Below are 21,165 nucleotides of genomic sequence, written 5' to 3'. Positions count from 1 at the left end.
TAGTGTTCTTATTTTCTATTCCACTTCATTGTTGCTGGGGTTTTTTGTTTTCTGTGTGTTTTTGTTGTTGTTTTTTTGTTTTTTTGCTTTTTTTTTTTAACAAAGAAGAGACAAATGTTACAATGGTTGCTCTTGCCCAGATTGTTGGCCAAATCAATGGGAGATGTTAAATTATTATTTATTGGAGTCTACCTAACTTAGCACTCAGTTCTATAGCTTCATCTTCCTCCTTCACTGCCAAAGTGTAGTCCTGTGTTCTGTGCCTCAGAAGATCCAGGCATATCTTTGAAAACTAGGTGGGTGAAGGAATTCTCTCACTAGTGTCTATCATTCATTAGTTCTGTATAGCTTCTTAATGTTTATAATACTGCTGACCAATAAGTCCGGTCTTAGTAAAAGAAAAGATTGAGTTACATTTTAAAATTATGATTCTTACCTAGTTTGACCAATTACAAATGAAGGCTGTGAGTTTCAAGTGTTTTTTTTTTAACGATCAAGATTAGCTTGACATACTATGAAGGGATTGTTAAAGTTCTCTTCTGGTCAAGTGAAGATACTTTTTAAATTTTTTAACTTCATTTTGAAAAAATTTCAGATTTACAAAACATATTATGAAAATATAAGGTATTTCCGTGTTCTCCAAATGTTAACATCTTATATTACCACGGGACAATTGTCAAAATCAGGGAATTAACATTATTACAGTATTTTTATCTATTGTACTATTGTTCTACAGACCTTACTCAGATTTCACCATTTGCTCCACTACATGCTTCCTAGTTGAAGATCCACTTCATTATCACACAATGTTTAGTTGTTGTCTCTTTTTAACTCCTTTAATCTAGGACACTTCAGTGTTTGTCTTTTATGACCTTAGACTTTTTGAAAAGTATAGGCCAGTTATTTGTAAAAGATCTCTTAATTTGGGGTTTGCAGTTAATAAGTATTGTGGGAAAATTCTTGGGACCACGTAAATACCCTATTTCTGATCATACTTGTGCCCACTAATTGTCAGGCATTCATGCCCCACCCCCGATGATTCTTAATGTACTGCTTGCCAAATGATGACTTTCTGTTTCTATCATTCTACTATTAGTAGTTGAAATTCTATTATGAGGAAGTTTTCTTCCCCATTCTTTATTCAATTAATGATAATGGGCCCAAATGTTCTTAAGTTACCTTATAGGTTTTAACCCATTACTACCATTTATTTATTTTATTACTCAAAATGTTTCAGATTTGCCCAAGCAGACTCCTTCCAGTTGACCTCATGTCTTTTTGACATGTCCCCATTCTTTTAAAAAATATTTCCTTAATTTAAAAAAAATTTTTTTTTTAAATTGGGAACTATGTTTTGTCAGGGCCCACCAGCTCCAAGTCGTCCTTCAATCTAGTTGTGGAGGGCGCAGCTCACTGCTCCCATGTGGGAATCGAACTGGCAACCCTGTTAAAAGCTCGTGCTCTAACCATCTGAGCCATCCGGCCGCCTAATATTTCCTTAATTTCTGATACCAGAAGATGTACTAGATTCATCTTGTATTTTCTCTACTCCAGTTCTGGAATCAGAGATTTCCCTAAGCATTCATGGTTCTTTTTACTAGAGAATGGTATTCAGAAATCAAAATCAGCATTAGCGTAGTCATTGGTACTGAGATGGTATTGCTTCTAGGCTGCTTGCCAGAGCTAGAAAATGTATGTATGTATACATCTATGTTTCTAGATCTATAGGTCTGACAAGTTCACGAATTTGTTGCACCGGTGTTGCTAACCTTTTTTGATATCAGGGGGATTACTCATTATGAATTTGTACCAACTGGACAAAGAGTTAACCAAGTTTACTAGTTGGAAGTGTTGAAAAGGCCACGTGAAAAAGACAGCCTGAACTTTTCGCCAACAATTCATAGCTCTTGCATCACAACAAGGCACCAGCTCACATGGCACTGTGTGTGAGGGAGTTTTTAGCCAGTAAACAAATAACACTATTGGAACACTCTCCCTACTCACCTGATCTGGCCCCCAATGACTTCTTTCTTTATCCAAAGATAAAGGAAATACTGAAAGGAAGACATTTTGATGACATTCGGGACATCAAGGGTAATACGACGAAAGCTCTGATGGCCATTCCAGAAAAAAAGTTCCAAAATTGCTGTAAGGGTGGACTAGGCGCTGGCGTTGGTGCATAGCTTCCCAAGGGGAGTACTTTAAGGGTGACAGTAGTGATATTCAGCAATGAGGTATGTAGCAGTTTTTCTAGGATGAGTTCCCGAACTTAATTGTCTGACCTCGTATATGTGTGTATCTCCATGACTCCGTATTGATACATCCAATACCACAGAATTTATTCTGGTCTTCCTCCTTTCTGTATTTGTAACTCCTGTCCAATAGTAAGAAATCTGACTTTGACTATCCATAATATGTTCACTAAACTTTTTCTAGAATAGTTTTCAGAATTACTAATCCATATATTTCCCTATGTAAAACTACTGATCAGTGCAGTATTTGTGTATAGTTCCATTTCTTTTTAGTCTTATTATGTAATCAAAATACTGTTTTACAAAGTTATATAGATTAGTTCTTTTCTCTGCACCCCCTTTCAGTACAGTTATGTTATTTGTAATGGAATTAATTTGTATTTCATAATGAATGCCCATTTCTTGTTAATTTTTTCTTTGTACGTGAAACATTAGCATACCGTGTTTCCCCAAAAATAAGACCTAGCTGGACAGTCAGCTCAAATATGTATTTTGGAGCAAAAATTGATATAAGACCCGGTCTTATTTTACTGTAAGACTGGGTCTTATATAATAAAGTGTCTCTCCTCCCTATCATTTCTGTCTCATTCTGTCATTTCTATCCTGATTACCTATAGCTAATCTATATGGTTTCTGATTTATCCTTTGTTTCTTCTTGAATTAATGAATAGATGGATGTTTATTATTTCCCCTTTTTAGTGAAAGCATATTATAATTACTTTTACACTTTTTGTTTTTCACTTTGCAGTATACCCTAGAAACTACCAGTTCATGGAGATCTTTCTCAAAAAAAGAAAAAATTAACAGCCACATAGTACTCCACTGTGTGAATATACTATTGTCTATGCAGTTACTCTTACGTATATGGGCATTTCGGTCATTAGGTCATTTCCAATATTTTGCCATTACAGTGCTATAATTTAATAACCTTGTGCATGTGTATTTTCATATTGTTGGGATGTATCTTCCTTAAGGTAAATTCCCAGAAGTAGAATTTCTGGATCAAAATATAAGTACATATGCACTTTTGTTAGATATTGCCAAATTTTCCTCCAAAAGGATTGTACCAGCTTATTTTCCCACTAGGAATTTATGAGAGTGCCTCTTTCCACAGTCTTGCCAACAGGATGTTTGTCATGCTTTTTAATTTTTATGAAATCTGATACATTAAAAAAATTGGTATTTCAGAGTAGTTTAATTTGTACCTCTGGCTATGAGTGAGGTTGAATTTTTTATGTAGTAAACTTTGTTAATCTTTTACTGACTCTCGATTTGATGTTAAGTTGCTGCGAAAGTAATTATGGTTTAGGGCAGCCAGATGGCTCAGTTGGTTAGAGCACCGAGCTCTCAACAACAAAGTTGCTGGTTCAATTCCCACATGGGATGGTGGGCTGCGCCCCCTGCACTAAGGATTGAAAACGACACAACCGGACTTGGAGTTGAGCTGCGCCCTCCACAACTAGATTGAAGGACAACGACTTGCAGCTAATGGACCCTAGAGAAACACACTGTTCCCCAATAAAAATTTTTTTAAAAAGGTATTACTGTTAAAAGCAATGACTAGAAATGGGAAAAAAAATTTTTTAAAGTAATTTCAGTTTAAAAGGTTAAAAATAATTGCAAAATCCACAATTTTGCACCAACCTAACATGAATTTTCCCATGTGTTTTTCTAGTACTATACTAGTTCATTTTAAAATTTAACGGGATTCCTGATCCATTTGGAGTATATTCTTGTGCATTTGTGAGATCAGGATCTAATTTTAGTTGTGATATCTTTATGATATGAAGCCATCCTTATTGAGAGCAATATGGTTTAGCTTCTTTCAAGAGTGTTTTTAAATGTTTCTCAAAATGCTTTTGCGTATTTCTTGTTAAGCTTATTTCTAAAGTATGTAATTTTTGTTGCTATTGAAATGGGGTTTTCCATTATATGCTGGTTATTGTTTTAGGCTATGAAGGCAATTAATTTCTCTGTGTTAATTCTGTATCTTGCTATCTCCTTGAATTCTTTTATTTTTGCATTTTATCATTGATTCGCTAAGATTTTCCAGATGTATCATCATATCAGCTGCAACCAGAGATGGTTTTACTTCCTTACCAATTTTTGTGCCTCTAATTCCTTTTTCTTCCTAATTGCATTGCTAATATCTTTGGTACAATATTGAATAGTAGTAGAAATAATGGGCATCCTTGCCTTATTCTCAGTGGAAATGTCTCCAGTGTTTTACCATTAAATAAGATGCTGGCTTTAGGACTAAGGTAACACGACATTTTGTCGTGTTAAAAATATCCACCAATTCCTATTAAGTGCTTTTATCAGGAATGGGTGTTAAATTTTGTCAAAGGCTTTTTCAGCATTGAATCAATGAAGGAAACCTTTAATAAAAGAATTGTTAACATGAAAACTCTCAGCTGTAGCAGAAGTAGCAACTGCAGGAAGAAAGTACCACCCTTAGGGCCCAGGGAATAAGTGAGCAAGGAAAGACAATATCTTAGAGGCGCCCAGAAGCCGAAATTCAGATCTTTGAGGAGAAGGTTGTGAATGCTTCATGGTAGAGCAGCACACCAAGCTGCCCATCACAATGAAGACAAATTTTGGAAACCCCTTGATTCAACTTCTGCATGAAATATCCCTGGTGACATATGGCCCTTCTCCCACCCCATAGGAATCCATTGTTGGTTAGCAGTAATTACTGTTTTCAGTTTTTACTTTCTTTCCTTTTACTATACTTTCCCAATGTCCTAACTGATCCTACATTGATAACTGGAGAAATGCGTGGGGAGTAGAGGTATCTCTAAATAAGGTGAATTAGGGTAGCTGTCATGCTAGGGCTTCAGATATGTGAGAATTTTCTCAGACCACAAGCCTTGAGCCTCATCACAATAGACATCCACTTATTTATTGCACATGGACATAGAACTTTTATTCATACCTGTGCACTTTTTTATATAATGTGCTATTATCCTAAATCTGGTTTTTTTCTAAGAGTCCTCTCTCGGAGCATTTTGTCTACAGTATCCATTGAATTCACATTGCTTAATATTTAGAAAATACAAAAACTGTTGTGTACTATGTAAATATCAAAAATGACCGCTATAGCTTTACTGCAAGAACAGTTACCTGAAGTCTTGTATATCTGTCTCACTGGTAAGTCATCCAAATACACTGCAAATGAATTTCACTCAAAATCTAGCATTGTCCTAATCTCATGCTAGTCATACACCTGGAGTTATTTTATTCCTGCTTTTAGAATTCCATAACTAAATCATAGTTGATGTGAAACTTAAATAGGTCAATGGAAACTATGAATTAACCCAGGTAATCATAACTGAAAATAAAACTAAGTTTCTATATAATACATATGTAGAGAATACATTATTATACCCTAAGGAAAAAGAGATCAAAACAAGCAGCAGAACACTTAAATAATGCAAAGAAAGTAACTGAAGGAATGCAAGTACTAATTAGATGTTAAAATATTTGCAGATGATTAAAGCAAATTAACTGAAGATGCAATTGAGAATGAAAAGGTATATGTATGGGGACATGGGGTATATGGGAACTCTGTACTTTTCCACTGTTTTGCTATGAACCTAAAACTGCTCTTTAAAAAAAATAAAGTTTATTTTTTAAAAAAAAATCAAGGTGTGAGCAGTGGTTTGACTGATTCACAAAGTACCTCTCTTCACCATAAATAATACTCAGTTTGATATACCCCCCGCCCCCAAATACTATATAATATTAATACTATTGTAATGCTGTGTGTGGACAATAATCGGTATATACCAGCAAATTTCCCTAAACAAGATTGTAGCTATATTTTCAAAGGGCCACTTGAAGAAGTAAATGTCACTTGCCCACCTGATTCTAAAAAAGTGTTTCATTTTATCCTATTTGAATTCTGCGATAGGCATTGCCTATGTAATGTTCCAAGGAAGAAAATGTAATGCTCCAAGGAAGAAAATTGGGAATCATGTATGACTTTTACTGGGCCTTTCTCTGTTAAGTAACTTATGAAGCAACTACTCTTCCATGCTAGCTCTTAAAATAAGGGGCACTGTATAGTGCCACCATGCTGAAATGGAGAATTATGATAGCAGCCACCTCTTGTCACATACAAAGTTACTTCCATTCCTATTGTGGTTTGCTATATACATAGAGCCGTGAGAAAACGGGACTTCCGAGATGAAGCGCAGTTTCAAATATTAATCTGGAAGTAATGTGTGTAAGACAGAAAAGAAAGGAGGGCAAGCATGGCCGCTGAGAAACCAACATTGGTAGCATGCTGCATACATGAGTTTATTTGTTAACGGTGATTAGCAGTAATGGAATAGAAGTAACAAGTCAACAGCATTGCTAAGAAATTCAGTGGCTGAATTAATGGAAGAAATGGAAGCATCCCAGATGATGGGGTGTGGACCTAGGTACCTGGAAGAATGGTAAATGCTAATGAGCCCCGCTCCCTCAACCACAAAAAGTTGACAAATATACAGAGGGTAACCTTTAAAGTTGAAGAAAAACCTCCCACCATAATTTAGGTAAGTTGGAGATGATGACTGAAAATCCACAGAGGGTTTTCAAGGGGAAGTAGGATATTTGAGGGAATGGCATCATCAAGCCTGACGTATAAGTGCCATTGGTATGGGAGTTGATAAACTGCTGCTTTTGTCTATTTCCACACCTGAATGGGGTTAATATGTATGTGAACTTACATGGCTCTATAGCTCATGGTGTATGCCCATCAAATAGAATTGTGCTAAGGACTTTAATGTGATAGATAGCCAAGCTAACTACTAAAATAATAGTTAAAAGAATATAGCAAGCTAATGGGAATGGCATATTTAAAAAGGCATAAAAAAGGAAGGAATGACAGGCAGGACAAAAAAGCAAACAGTAAAATGACCGATTTATATGTAAACATGTCAACTATATTTTTTAATTGGACTAAACATTCCTATGAAAAGACAAAGATTGGCAACCTGAATTGTTTTTTTAAAAAACTATTCTGTATATGAGATAAACCTTAAATGATAAGAATATGGACAGGTTGAAAGCATAAGGAAGGTAAAATGTACCAAATGAATACCAAAAAAAGCTGATGTAGCTATTATCAGACAAAGCCAGGAGCATTACCCCAAGGTCACTTCATTTTATCCTTTCCTAATGATAAAAGTTTCAACTTACCAGGAAGACAGAATTCTGTTATATGCACCTAATAACAGCTTCAAGATATATAAAGCAAAAATTGCCAGAATAGGAAAAATAGGCAAATCCCCATTCATACAGGGAGAGTTTAACAAATTACTCTTAGTGACAAGTCAAAGCAAGACTAAAAAAAGAAAAAATTTGTAAGGGTACAGAATATTTGAACAACAAAACAATTTGATCTAATTGACACATGTTAAAACAATGCTCCCATAACTGCAGAATATTTTTGAGTTCTCATAAAACATTTACAAAAATTGACCATGTGCTTGTCCATAAAACAACCCTCAGCAAATTTCATAGGATAGAAGATACACAAAATATCTTTCTGACCACAGTGGAATTACATTAGGAATCAATAACAAAATCATAACCCAAAAATCCATGTTTAGAAATAGAGCAATAAATACTCTTCTAAAGTGAAATGTGTCAAAGAAGAAATTATGAGATGTGATTAAACAATACGGTGTTCAGCTTTATTAATCATCTAGGAAATGAAAATTAAAACCACATGGGATATTAAGCACATACGTCTCAGAATGGCTAAAATTAAGCAATAAGACTAAAATTCCACTCTTACCCATATATCCAACAGAAATGTATGCCCATAGATACTGAGAGGATAAAAACGGTCCTTGCAGCATTTTTCATAACCCACTCCCCCAAATAAAATAAGCCAAATATTTATCAATGGTACAATAGTAAAGTTGCAGTATATTTACTGAAATAATTTTTTAGCAGAGCACACAGAACAGACACAGTAGGAATTGAAAATGATCAAAATAAATCCAATCAGCAAGATAAGGAAAGATGAATGGAAAAGGGAAGCAGGAATAAGCACCTATGAAGAACCAAGTAGAAATGCTAGTATAAGAAATGTAATTTTTAATATGAAGAATTTAATAGATAATTGAATAAAAACAGTTAAAGATCAGGTTGAGAAACTCCCAGAAGGTTATCAGAAAGGGAAAAACAGATCAGTAGAATGAAGGGTGTATTAAAGGTAGAAATAAAACTTTCCGAAATAAAAGAGCAACCAGAGGGGAAAAATATTTAAAGAAACACTATTTGGTTTCTAGAATTTGGGAGACTAACATACCTGAAAATCTCTGCTTGACAAGATACATCAAACTCTTTTGAAAATCATACTACTAAGAAAAGGAATGTCCTAGGGTCCCCAAATAAGAGGAAACTGAGTTGAAACTGGAGTAGCCTTGGGGTCCCAGGTTGGGCTATAGGTGGGCCAAAGGCCTCCCTTGAAGATTAGACCAATGGGCTTGCCCTCACACTGGTCTAAAGTTCAAATTTATAGTTGTTGGTCTGGGGAAACATAATCTGAGAAATTAATATAAAAACAGTACATAGTCATATTGTACGCTTGCAGTAAACAAGCAAACACAACTAACCTAGAAGGATCCATCCTCGACCTAGGTGGGTGGCACAGGATTCCCAAAGATAAGACCCTATTTGAGATTAGCTCATACTCTAAAATTACAAAACTCTTAAGGAATAATCCAATAAACAGCAGTATTAAACTTCAAAACTTCAGATAATAGACTATAAAATAAGCATATTTTAAGTGATTAAAGAAATAAGTTATCTATGCATCTTTGCCCGACAAGCCTCTACAAACTGTAACTGATAAATGTATAGGATCAGGGGAGACAAAGGCTTTTACTGTGTATGTTCCGAACAGATGTGAAACCCCTGTTTAGGAACCTCCAAGGAGATTACAGGTTTGAAAAAGAATCATTGAGCAGGAAGCATCATGCACAAATAATTTACATCAATGCCATTAAAAAAAAAAAAAGACATCGAAAGTTTGGATTAGCTACAAATTCAGCAGGTAGTCTTGTGAAATTCTGTAAAAAGCCACTGGCTTTTAATAGGACAAATTAAAACCCATGTTAGAGGATTAGTTAATTCATTTCTCTCGATAATACATGCATTTCAGTGACTCACAGCAATGATTCAGATTGCTTAGTAGCAGTAATAGTAACCAGGAAATACCCACAGTTTGGAGAAAGTCATCTGACAACAAAACAATGCGTGTTTCTAAAAAGGAATTGTCATAAATTAAATATAGACGTTTCCGCTATGGTAATATAAAACTGAATTTTTTGAAACTTCACACTTGTTTCTATTTGTATGTAATTCTACACATTTAAATTATCCAATGTTGGCAGTTAATTGCATTACTTTAAATTTCACAGTTAGATTATGTTTAAAAGTAAGAAGTTTTAATATGTGTCCCCCCAATGGTTATTTTTTTTGTGTTCAATTCCCCTTCCCTTTAAAACTGGAATAACTTAATAACGTATCAAATAACATACACGAATTGAAAACAGTAACCAGCTCAACTCCAAAGCTTATGCTTTTAAACAAGATTCAACATCTTTTATTTACATATTTATGCCATACATTAATGGTCTTATACAATTAACTAAATCTAATAACAATGGCGAAGATGAAACATAAAAGACACAATTCCAAATTTTAATCAGGATGAAATACATTTTTACTAACTGAAAGATACAATAAACAAATAGCCATTATAAAGTTACAGACTATGTCAATTCACTTAAAACTGAAAGTCAGCCACACAGCTATTGAAATGGAAAATTTGCAAACGCAAATATTACATGTGCAGGTGTAATACATGCATGGCATCACATTTATTCTTTATCTATTAAGCCATTTTTAAAGTAAAGTAGAATAAGTACGCGTATCTTAATAATATATATATATATATACATCAAGGCACATTCTTTTCTTGTGCTTTAGGAATGATTTACATTTGATTTGCTTATATCTTAAGTTTACACCTTATATTTGCTTTTAATACTTAAAAGTTTAATTTTAACAATTATAGCTTGTGTGGTAGTTTTCCAGAGGAGAGAAATATGGCATCTCCCCATGGTTATTTTGACAATCAGAAAGTTGGATAGCTTAGAGGTGGGAATTTAAAAATCAGACACACAAATTAATATAATTCTCAGGTAAATTTTAAAAATAATTTACTTTCAACAATTTGGTAGATCATAATCAATTTCTTTAGTATACTATAATGAGGGCTGAAATGAAGACTTTTCAATGTTCTGAAATTACTTGACAATTATATGGTATCCACAGGACTGCTGTAGATATCTATATTGTTATCCTATTTCTAAACTGCAGTTTTTCAACAAAATTGAACAATTAAACATGATACAAGAACTGCAAACATACCAAACCTGGCTTTAACTTGTTCATTCTTCAGTAAAAAAATGAGATCCTTTTTTCCCTCCCATGTGTTGTCCTATGTTATGAAGGAGGAATTTCCCATCCACAGTGCTAATAACAGGGTTCTTTGCTCATGGTCAATTGACTTGCCTTGAAGAGATAGTACAGTAAGGCTTTAATATGCATTACATGCATTTTAATGGCATTTTAAAAATCAGATATTCATTTAAGGGTTCCCCCTATAGATAAGTATACTGTGCAAACTTGATTACAACATTAAGTGCTTTAAATAAAGAATCCCTGACTTATAAGGGCTTAAAATAAATAGTAAGTCAAGAATCACAGATTTGAAGCATTTAAAAAATGTAATATACCTATGCATCCTACTAAAATGCTTTATATTAGAATTTTTTAAATCCATAAATGGAAATGAAATCACAAAACTTCTATATTTTGAGAATAAAAAAAGAAGAAAAGTTGACTGGTGCAGACTTTTAAGCTCAAAGTATATAATAAGGTCAAAATGCAAATGAAAATATACAGTTTTTCATTTGGTACAGTCCTTTACAAACATTAATTCATAAAAAGTATACCATGATAAACCACTGCTATCAAACAGATTTGCTTTCAATTTTTTAAAAGTAAATGGACTTTTCTACAGAACCCAGACAAACTATTCAGAAATGTGGAAACATCACCAAACAGCCCCGAGTCTTGACATACAAACTCCCAGCAGAGAGTCACACAGTACTGTAAACAAATGTTCTGTGAGTTCGGTATACACGAGATGGCACTTTTTCAATCTTCATTACTACATTCATTCTGCTTCCGAAATATGTGCCACCTCTACTTCAACAGTCTGAATAGCTTCTGCAACCTCAGAGAGCTTCTGTCCTTGCTGCTGTGCCAACACATAATTAACCACTTGCATGATGCTTTGGTCAGAAAGAGTAGATACAGATGGATACTCTTCAGTAGCTGCAACGGCTTCGAGAGCTTCCATAGTTTCTCCTGTCACTACCACAGTCTCAAGTTCTTGAGGACCACTGTTTTCGGGTTCCTGCATGTCTGCTGTTAAGATGCTCACAGCATGCTCCACTTGAGTTCCTTGGTTATGAAACTGAAGGGTATCTTTTTCCAGCATAATTTTGCAAGGCACATAATCTCTGTGGAATTTTGTCATATGTTTACGGAGTGTTCGAGCATCTATGTAGGCTTCGCTACATACAGGACAGACATAGGGCCGCTCACCGGTATGTGTTCTGACGTGGCGTTTTAGGGATCGGGCATCAGCCCAAGCTACTCCACATGTTAAGCACTCAAATGGCTTAACTCCTATTAAAAAAAGAAGAAAAGAGGTGTGTGTGTGGTGAGGTGCAAGTACCAAAATATATTAAAGTGGCCTGATAAATAATGTTTTTCTTTAGTACAGTAGCTCATAAGCCTTTCTACCTTGAATATGGCAATCCTTTATTTAGGACCTATGATTTACCTTAGAATAAACCAGATTCTGTAGTATAATCTCCCGAAAGATGTGCCCGTGGATAAAGGTTACTGAGAGACAATTCTAGTTTCCGTGCACAGTCTCACTTAACCTTCACAGTAATCCTATAATTGTAGGATAAGGAAACAGAGGCTCCAAGTAGTCCATAAAAATGTTGATAAGAGAATATAAGCTCACAAATCAGGTTCAGGATCACCTCTATCACCTGAAAAAAATCTTCCATGATATGGAATAAACCTCTTATCAAGGAAGGTGAGGTAACAGGCAAGAGGGCTGACAAAGGGAGAATCACCATTGCATTGGCTTTTGTTCTCTGTCCATCTACCATATATGTTATATATTATTAACTCTCGTTACCTTCATGGTTGTTCATGTGTCTCCTATACTCTCTCAGCTGAGTGAATTTTCTTCCACATCGTTCACACACCCGTTCCAGGTTTTGCTTTGCTCTTCCTTTTTTCCCATGGGTAGCTTTCTTCACATGCCTTCTGAACAAGGCTTTTTCATAAAATTCTTTGCCACATATATTACACCTAAAATAAGGAGAAAAAAAACTAAAAGCATCAGTATCCATAAGAACTAATCCAAGTACATATGTATCTCAGTTAAGTTCAGATCTTCCTCAAAGTTACCCACCTGTAAGGCTCAGTGACAGAATGAGACTTCACATGGGAATACCAATCTTTCTTCCAACTATAGCATTTGTCACAAAACTGGCACTGGAATGGCTTCACACCAAGATGTTTATTCATGTGCTGGCGAAGATCTCTAGCTTCAAAGAAACTTTTTTCACATCTGCAATAATAAAATTCAATCACCCAACTGGATCATCTTATAATTCTTTTAAAACAATTTTCCAAGAATTCAGTATATTCTTGGGTTTCTAAAACTCCACAAGATGACCCCAATTTAAATTAAGAAATTTCACTAGTATCCCAATCTTGCAATAAGGCTGCCGGATGTTAAGTTCTTTCAGCTCCAGACACTAGAAACTTTTAGAAAAAATCATGTGGAGCTCCCAAAGGTTACTACAGAGGACATTTACTTTTTGTCTCCACCTCAACCCTATCTGGTCCCCTTTTTGCCACCTCCTATTCTCTGTCCACGTACTAGGAGGAGGCCTCCCCCTTGACCATAAGGATGGAGCAACTGACTGAGGCTTAAGAGCACAGCATTCCTTTGGCCCGAGTGATTGATTCAGGGATGACCATGTGACTTAATCAGATCCAACGGAAGTAAACCTCAGGGCTTTTATAGGAAATACCAGAAAAGCAGCTCGACAACTTGGGGGTTGAGGGAATATGAGGCTGAAACCTTTGCCCCTGACATGTCCAGATGGAGCCTCAGACACACCAAATGCTAATGAATCTATTAGGTTGGTGCAAAAGTAATTTCGTTTTTTGCAATTATTTTTAACCTTTTAAACTGCAGTTACTTTTGCACCAACCTAATACACCCAGTTAACATTAAACCAGAGTCCTCGATTTTACCTTTCATTCAAGCCAGTTTAGGGTTAGATTTTCCCTCACTTACAACTAAAAATATTTTGGTATTTAAAATAATACTGAGTAGGGTGACATAAGCCAATATGTAAGAGTAAGGCATTCCTAAGTCCCATCCCTCCCCAAAAGTAGTGGACAAATTGGCAAAAACTGTCAGAATCAATTTTATTGAAACTCTGGAAACTAATTAAAAGTGACCAGGCAAACATATTCAAGAAACAAATAGTTGAATCTCGGTAAGAGAGCTTTGTGGCATTTGAACTTACTCTGGCCCCGTCCCCTGCACTGAGGAGACAAGGCTGTATTCCCGCGATGGGACTTATTCTCAAAGAACTGTGGTTGTGTGTTTTGACCTATCTGGTGACTCCCTGAAGGATCGATCCCTTCAAAGGGCTTGCCTTTATTTCGCCTAACTCCCCCATGCTGAGGATTGGAGGGAAGGAAGAGTTTGTTGAAAACCTTTAAAGGCAAATGTATTAGCCACTGCCACCTAGGGCAAGGAATAATAGTTTGATACAAACAATATACAACCCAAAAGACTGGGAAGAATGCTTTGGGGAATAGGGGCTTTGAAAAAACTCTCACATATTCCTAGGAAATATAGAAGTCCACACCCTTACCTAGGGCTGGGCACATGCTCAGAAAAGACCTAAAGAGGCCCCAAGCTCTCACCTCTGGCTGACTGTACATACAGGAAGAGAAAGCCAAAGCAGAGCTGTAAACTGCCTGGCTGAGTACTGAAAGCATCCTGGAATTAGACAGTGCTGAAGCTTGCACAACACTGAATGTACTAAAGGCCACTGAATTGTACACTTTAAAATGATGAATTTTATGTTATGTGAATTTTACCTCAATTATAAAAGAGACTTCAGGAGGCTTTGGAAAATGAAAAGAGGGAGAAAGAAAAGGAATCTGAAGAAAGGAGAAACTAGCAGGAGGCCCAGTACTTCAGAGAAACTGCCTAGAAAGAAAGTCTGGCTGGCTCCTGGGGCTATTCTTTCCCACAGTCCTCACCCCCAGGTCCCACAGTTGAAGAATCTCTTTAAATCATTTTTTTTTTTTTTTAAGATTTTATTGGGGAAAGGGAACAGGACTTTATTGGGGGAACAGTGTGCACCTCCAGGCCTTTTTTCCAAGTCAAGTTGTTGTCCTTTCAGTCTTAGTTGTGGAGGGCGCAGCTCAGCTCCAGGTCCAGTTGCCGTTTTCTAGTTGCAGGGGGCACAGCCCACCATCCCTTGTGGGACTCGAGGAATTGAACCAGCAACTCTGTGGTTGAGAGCCCACTGGCCCATGTGGGAATCGAACCGGCAGCCTTCAGAGTTAGGAGCACGGAGCTCCAACCGCCTGAGCCACCGGGCCAGACCTCCTTAAATCATTTTAAGTGAGTGATTTGTATGGTATGTGACTTATATCTAAATAAAACTTTAAAAAATCATACATAGGGGCCAGCCTGGTGGCTCAGGTGGTAGGAGCACTGTGCTCCTAATGCCAAGGCCATCAGTTGGATTCCCACATGGGCCAGGGAGCTGCGCCCTCTATAGCTAAGATTGTGAACAACGGCTCTCCCTGGAGCTGGGCTGCTGTGAGCTGCCGTGGGCTACCGTGAGTATCCCGCAGCCAGCGTGAGCAGCCGGCCAGAGCTGCCGTGAGCTGCTGTGAGCAGGTGACCAATGACCGGCGACCGACTGCCTTAGCGGGGGAGCGCAAGGCTCATAACACCAGCATGGGCCAGGGAGCTGTATCCTACACAACTAGACTGAGAAACAATGGCTTGAACCGGAGGGGGAGGTGTGGGGGGGAGAGGTGGAAGAAAGTGAAAAAAAATCATAACTAGCAATATGTAGGCAAAAAGTGATTATAATAAAAAGTAAACAAATAACAGTTTAACATTATCTTCAAATATTTTCTTTTTTCCCAGCTTTATTGAGGTATAATTGACAAATAAAATTTTGAGATACTTGAAGTGTACATCATGATTTGATGTATGTATACATTGTGAAAGGATTCCTTCCATCCAGTTAATTAACACACCCATCACCTCAGATGTGTGTGTGTGTGTGTACATTTAAGTTCAACTCTCTTAGCAAATTTCAATTACACTACACAGTGTTATCAACTATAGTCACCTCAAATATTTTCTTTTAAAATCAACTTTGAAATAAACCAAGTAAGAACAAAAGGAAATTAATTGAATGGTTCACATATTAAATACTTACTGAGTACAATGATAGCCTCGAACCTCAGGCTTTGGCTGGTGTTTCTTTAGGTGTTTACTGAGTCCAGAGCCCCTGTGAAAAGACTTTCCACAAACTGAGCAATGGTACTTGGACTCCCCTACAAAAATGAAACCATGTCACAAATCCAGCAATCAAGTGCTCTTACAATAGAATATTTTATGTCATATTTCAGAAGTTATTTTATCAAGGGGACACAGAATCTATAACATTTGGCAGCCACCTTCTAAGAATAACAATAAAACAGGTCAAAATCCTGGTTTTTTCCTCTCAACTATAGTGCTAGCAAGGCTACTACTATCTAAAAAATACGATATGCTTTCATAATCATCTGGATTATAACAGTACAGAGTTGAATACAAGTTCTAGAGCAGATATCTACTCTTTAGCAGCCATTTCCACATAACTGCTTTTAAGCATTTGAAAATAAGTATGTGTAAAATAAAACTTATAATGAAATTATAAGCCACATACCATGCTGTTACAGCTTCCTAGAGCTTAACTTTTTAAAAGCATGACCATTTCTTTAGGTGCCTTGATCTGAATTATGATTTAATACTCAGTATACATTTTTCTACACTGAGGGAAACAATGAATATTTTTATACAAAGAAAAGCTCTAAAACTAGACTTAAGAACACCTTTTAACTTTACCCTCATTAATAAAAAACTATACACATATAGCCATTAGTATAGCAATGTAATTTCTGAAATAATCACAACATAATCAATAGTAAATTAAAAGTATATAATATGTAACTATGTCAATATATACTTCTCATTACCTGTGTGAATACTCATATGTTCTTGAAGACTCCGTTTGGTAACAAATGACTTAACACATAGTTCACACTGGAACTGCTTTTGTGACTGATGGAGACTCTGGTGTAATTTTAGACCATGCTTGTAGATGAAAGTCTTTCCACAGACCTAAGACAGCACAGGTGTTTAAACCAGTAAAACAGAAAAGGAGATAGGAGCTGTTTCTGGAGAATGCAGACAGAGAAACCAATACACCATTTTAAATAAAAACCTTAAATTATAAACAATAACAAAGTGAAAGTTGAAACAAATGCCAAGGATATTAGCTGGCTGATCATCTTCTGATTCAGTACTGAACAAATACTGCCTATTTTTCTTACACCCATGTGATCACCGGCAGAGTTCAAAGAAATACAAAAGAACCTCATGCTATCCTTGTGAGACTGACAAACACTATACTTTATATATTAATAGTGACATGGGAGCTTCATTAAGAAGATACACTCATTTCCTTTTACACCAACTAGAACAGTGTTTCTCACACTCTGTGATGAAGACCAGTTGTTTTTTCTCTTTCTCCAATGCACTGGGAAGAGATTGTTAAACACAATAAAAATGTCACAACAACTTCAAATTGCCGTGATTGTTTCTAAATGCTCATTCTCCATTTCTGTACTTTCATAGTCCACACATTTTAAGTAGTGCTACACTAGAAGACCAGAGGCCCAATTAAATACTTAGTTTTTAAATAAATGAATAAAATAATGCTTAGGATTTGGCTTCAAAATAACTGAGGGGAGGTGGAAGTAGGGCAGTAAGTGACAGTAATACACAGAACACAAGTGACCATGTGTCGATAACTACTGAATCCGGATGAAGGGTACATGAAAATCTAGTCTCTTCTATCCTATTGGCATGCAAAAGCTAAAACAAAACAAAACACACAAAAAAACGAGAGAGAGAGAGAGAGAGAGAGAGAGAGAGAATCGCTGAGAGTTGGCTATTGTTTACCCAGGAGTCATATTTTAGCATTTTTAGGTAACCTCAGTCCTCAGCTCTAGAGGAGGATACATAGCTTAGGGAGGATTTTTGCAAAGGTTTGTTTAAACCCTGTGTTCCTTTCGAGTTCAGGTTGGTCCTGCTGAAGGTTACAGGATGACCGGGAAGATGAACTGGTTATCCTCACCCACTACATCCTCTGAATCCTAGTAAGTTTCACAAACATTCCTTTTCTTTTTTTTTTTAAGGAGGGCGCAGCTCACAGTGGCCCATGCGGGGATCCAACCGGCAACCTTAGTGTTATCAGCACCACGCTCTAACCAACTAAGCTAACCGGCCACCCCACAAACATTCTAAATAGATTCATTTTAAATTACAACAAGTTAAACAGCAAATTAAAGAACGTAATTGGGAATCACCCTTCACGTAGGCAACAAACTAAAAAAGTCACAGAATTCCCTGTGACATTTTATAAGAGTGAGGGTGACTCCAGAATCAACCAGTCTCATCACCAGTTAAGTTCCAATCTTCTTTATAACAAAACAAATGTATGGCTTTACCTGGCATGCATGCGGCTTTACACCAGTGTGCTTTAACATATGTATTCGAAGAGAATATAATTTAGGTAACGTCCTTCCACATATGGAACATATAAATTCTCGTTTGGTTCTGCCCTTCTCAGACGGTGTTCCTGATGCCTCAGTAGATGTGGAATTGGAAGCGGATGAGGTGGGCGCAACTTTTCTGGTATGTCGAATTAGGTGTGCTCGCAAGGAGGCACTGTACTGAAACTGTTTTTTACACAACTAAAAGAAAAAGTAAACAAAATTCTGTCTAAATGTAATTCCATTATAAATGTTAAGTGAAACTCTACTCATATTTCAACGTCCCATGTGTTATAATTATGTAAATCAATAAACACATATATTATGTAAAAGACAGCATGTTAGGTATCAGATTATAAAGACGAAAGGGTAAAACCCAGCCCCCTACTCTGGAGAGGTTTATAATCTAACCACAGAAACCAGACTTATATGTACAAAAGGTGAACTATTTAAGAAGAGGCAGTAATCTGAGCAGTAAGGTCGGCCTCATCGAGGAGCTAGGTCTGTCTTGAAGGAACTGTAGGACACAAAGACAGAAGAATGCTGTCATTATAGGACTACTAATAATAGCTGTTAGGTGGAGCAAAAATAGGGGATGGGAAAAGTAGGAAAATGAAACTGTGATGGTCTTTGGATTTTATACTATAGTTGTTGGGGAGTCATGAAATCAGTTATATATGCTTATCATCTACAAAACTTATTTTTTTTAAAATCAATAAAACTCGTCTCTTGGTCCACTTCCTCTTCAGGTTTTTTTTTTGACTCTCATGATGCTTCTCTTTGTAACTCTAAGTCACAGGAATAATGGAAGATGACGCTCTCCTTCACCCCACACTCCCTACACATACGCAAAATCCTTCCCATTACCTTACTTTCTCAATATCATAGTTATATCATAATTTCAATTGATCAATTTTAGTGTTTAGGTTATTTGGATGATGTAAATGTTATTACAGCTGAGCCATATAGTACACTATGATTCCCTTTCCTTTCTTTCCGTTTTCTTTTTTGCTTACTTCTCTGTATTTACTTCTAATTCATCACCAAACCCTTCCCTTGGTTGTCCACTGAGAGGAGATTTAAACACATCACCTTACCAGAGATCTCTATCAAAGCATTATGTCCAGTTCCAACCTCGTTGTTTCCTACACTTGGACTCTTTGTAGAATTGGACCCCAAGTTTCCCATGTGTTGCTCATTTTAGTGGAACACCTCTGCCAATAGCTTCCTGAGAAAGGGAGTTTGGGAAGTAAACATTTCCAGACCTTGAATGTCTGGAAAGGTTCTTATTCTACCATCACAAATAAATGACAGTTTGACTGGCTACAGACTCCAAGTTAGACATTATTTCTCTTTAGAATTTTAAAGGCACAGTGACTTTGTCTTTTAGCTCCCACTGTTGCTGCTGAAAAGCCTAAAGTCATTCTAACCCTTACCCTTTCTATGAGACTGACCATCTTTTTTCTCTCTTGCAATTCATAAGATTTTCTCTTTGTCCATATACTCTGAAATTTCGTAATATATCTAGACAGATTTATTTCCTAAGCATTCATCGTTGGGGCATTCAACATGCCCTTATAACAAGGAAACTTACAGTCTTAAGTTCTGAAATTTTTCTTTATTGTATAAATAATTTCCTTCTCTCCGTGTTCCGTTTGTAATTACATGGATATTAAACATCTTAGACCAATCCTCTAAATTTCTTTCTCTCCCACTTTCTAACTTGTCTTTTTGCTTTCTTCTGAGAGATTCAGTCAATTCTATTTCCCAATTTTTCTGGGATTTTTCTATTTATTATCTATTTTATTCCTAAAAAAGCTCTTCTGTTCTCTTAATGTACCCTTTTTAAAATATAGTACCTGGTTATTGTTTCATTGATGTAATATTTTCATTTATCTCTGATATAACTCACTTTGTGGTCTGGGTTTTTTTCAAGTTTTTTTTCTCTCTGCAGTCTTGGATTCCTCAAAGATGTTTTTCTCGAAATATTTATCATGAACCTGATTATTATCCCTGATGTCTTTTCATATTTCAGAATAAGATGTTTAAAAACTTGATTGGAATTTTTGTGTAAGTGGGAGAGTGGGTTGTCAATAAACCACAGGATTTAGTCAGCTGTATCTTTAGGTCTTTTTGTTTATGGGATTCAGATTTCCTACCTCTGAGAAATCTTTTTGCTTTCAGGTTAAAGGCCTGGCTGCTAACATTCTGAGCCTTGATTAGGGGAAAAGAACTTAAAATTTTTCAATATTCAGAATGTAAGGTTTTACTTTTCCCTGTTTTGGGAACAGTACATTCACTCTCTCTATATATAGTGTTCTCCAGAGCAGTTACGGTTTTACCTTTTCTGGAAAGTAGAAAATGGATCTTTGTCTGAGGGAGGGGTGGTCGGGACTTAATTGCTTCTTAAAAAGACTTTTAACAAACAAATGCACTTCTACTTTCAAAGTAGTTAGTAATACTAATTTCTGAGCTGTTTGGTAGTTTTGCAGTACAATTTCGATTGATTCTTAGCTTTTCCCTAGCACAGTGAAAGCCTAGTACTGAGTCCTTTTAAATCTGCTGAATCAGTTATTACATCTATTTATCAGAGTCCAGAATTTAGTTGCTAAGGTCTCCCCTCCTGTTCTCTTTTCCTTTCTATAAGCTTATATTTTTAAAATGATAATTTTACTGTTGTCTTACTGGGGTATCAGGAGGTACTGATACCCCAGTAAGACAACAGTAAAATTATCATTTTAAAAATATTCTACTGTCACCCCAATAAATTAAAAAAAAAATTCAACTAAATATTTTCTGTCAAGGAAATACATGTACAAATCACAAGATGACTTTTATAGCAATATAAGGGAGGCAGAGAGACAACGAGAATATAAAT

The 21,165-nt window shown here is 36.1% G+C and overlaps 1 protein-coding gene across 1 annotated transcript in view; it reads right to left on the bottom strand.

Moving 5' to 3' along the window:
- Window positions 1–9,829: 9,829 nt before the first annotated feature.
- Window positions 9,830–21,165, bottom strand: part of ZBTB11 (zinc finger and BTB domain containing 11) — a 28,440-nt gene continuing 17,104 nt past the window's right edge. The window contains exons 6-11 of the mRNA XM_019711212.2: window positions 18,243–18,488; window positions 16,707–16,851; window positions 15,905–16,022; window positions 12,823–12,981; window positions 12,544–12,719; window positions 9,830–12,017 (exon numbers count right to left, since the gene is read on the bottom strand). Coding sequence (XP_019566771.2) covers window positions 11,500–12,017; window positions 12,544–12,719; window positions 12,823–12,981; window positions 15,905–16,022; window positions 16,707–16,851; window positions 18,243–18,488 — 1,362 coding nt within the window. The 3' untranslated portion in view covers window positions 9,830–11,499. The remainder of the gene's footprint in view (window positions 12,018–12,543; window positions 12,720–12,822; window positions 12,982–15,904; window positions 16,023–16,706; window positions 16,852–18,242; window positions 18,489–21,165) is intronic.

Source organism: Rhinolophus sinicus, linkage group LG01 (genome assembly GCF_036562045.2).
Source record: "Rhinolophus sinicus isolate RSC01 linkage group LG01, ASM3656204v1, whole genome shotgun sequence".
Classification (NCBI taxonomy): domain Eukaryota; kingdom Metazoa; phylum Chordata; class Mammalia; order Chiroptera; family Rhinolophidae; genus Rhinolophus; species Rhinolophus sinicus.
This window is presented reverse-complemented; position numbering and strand designations above follow the sequence as displayed.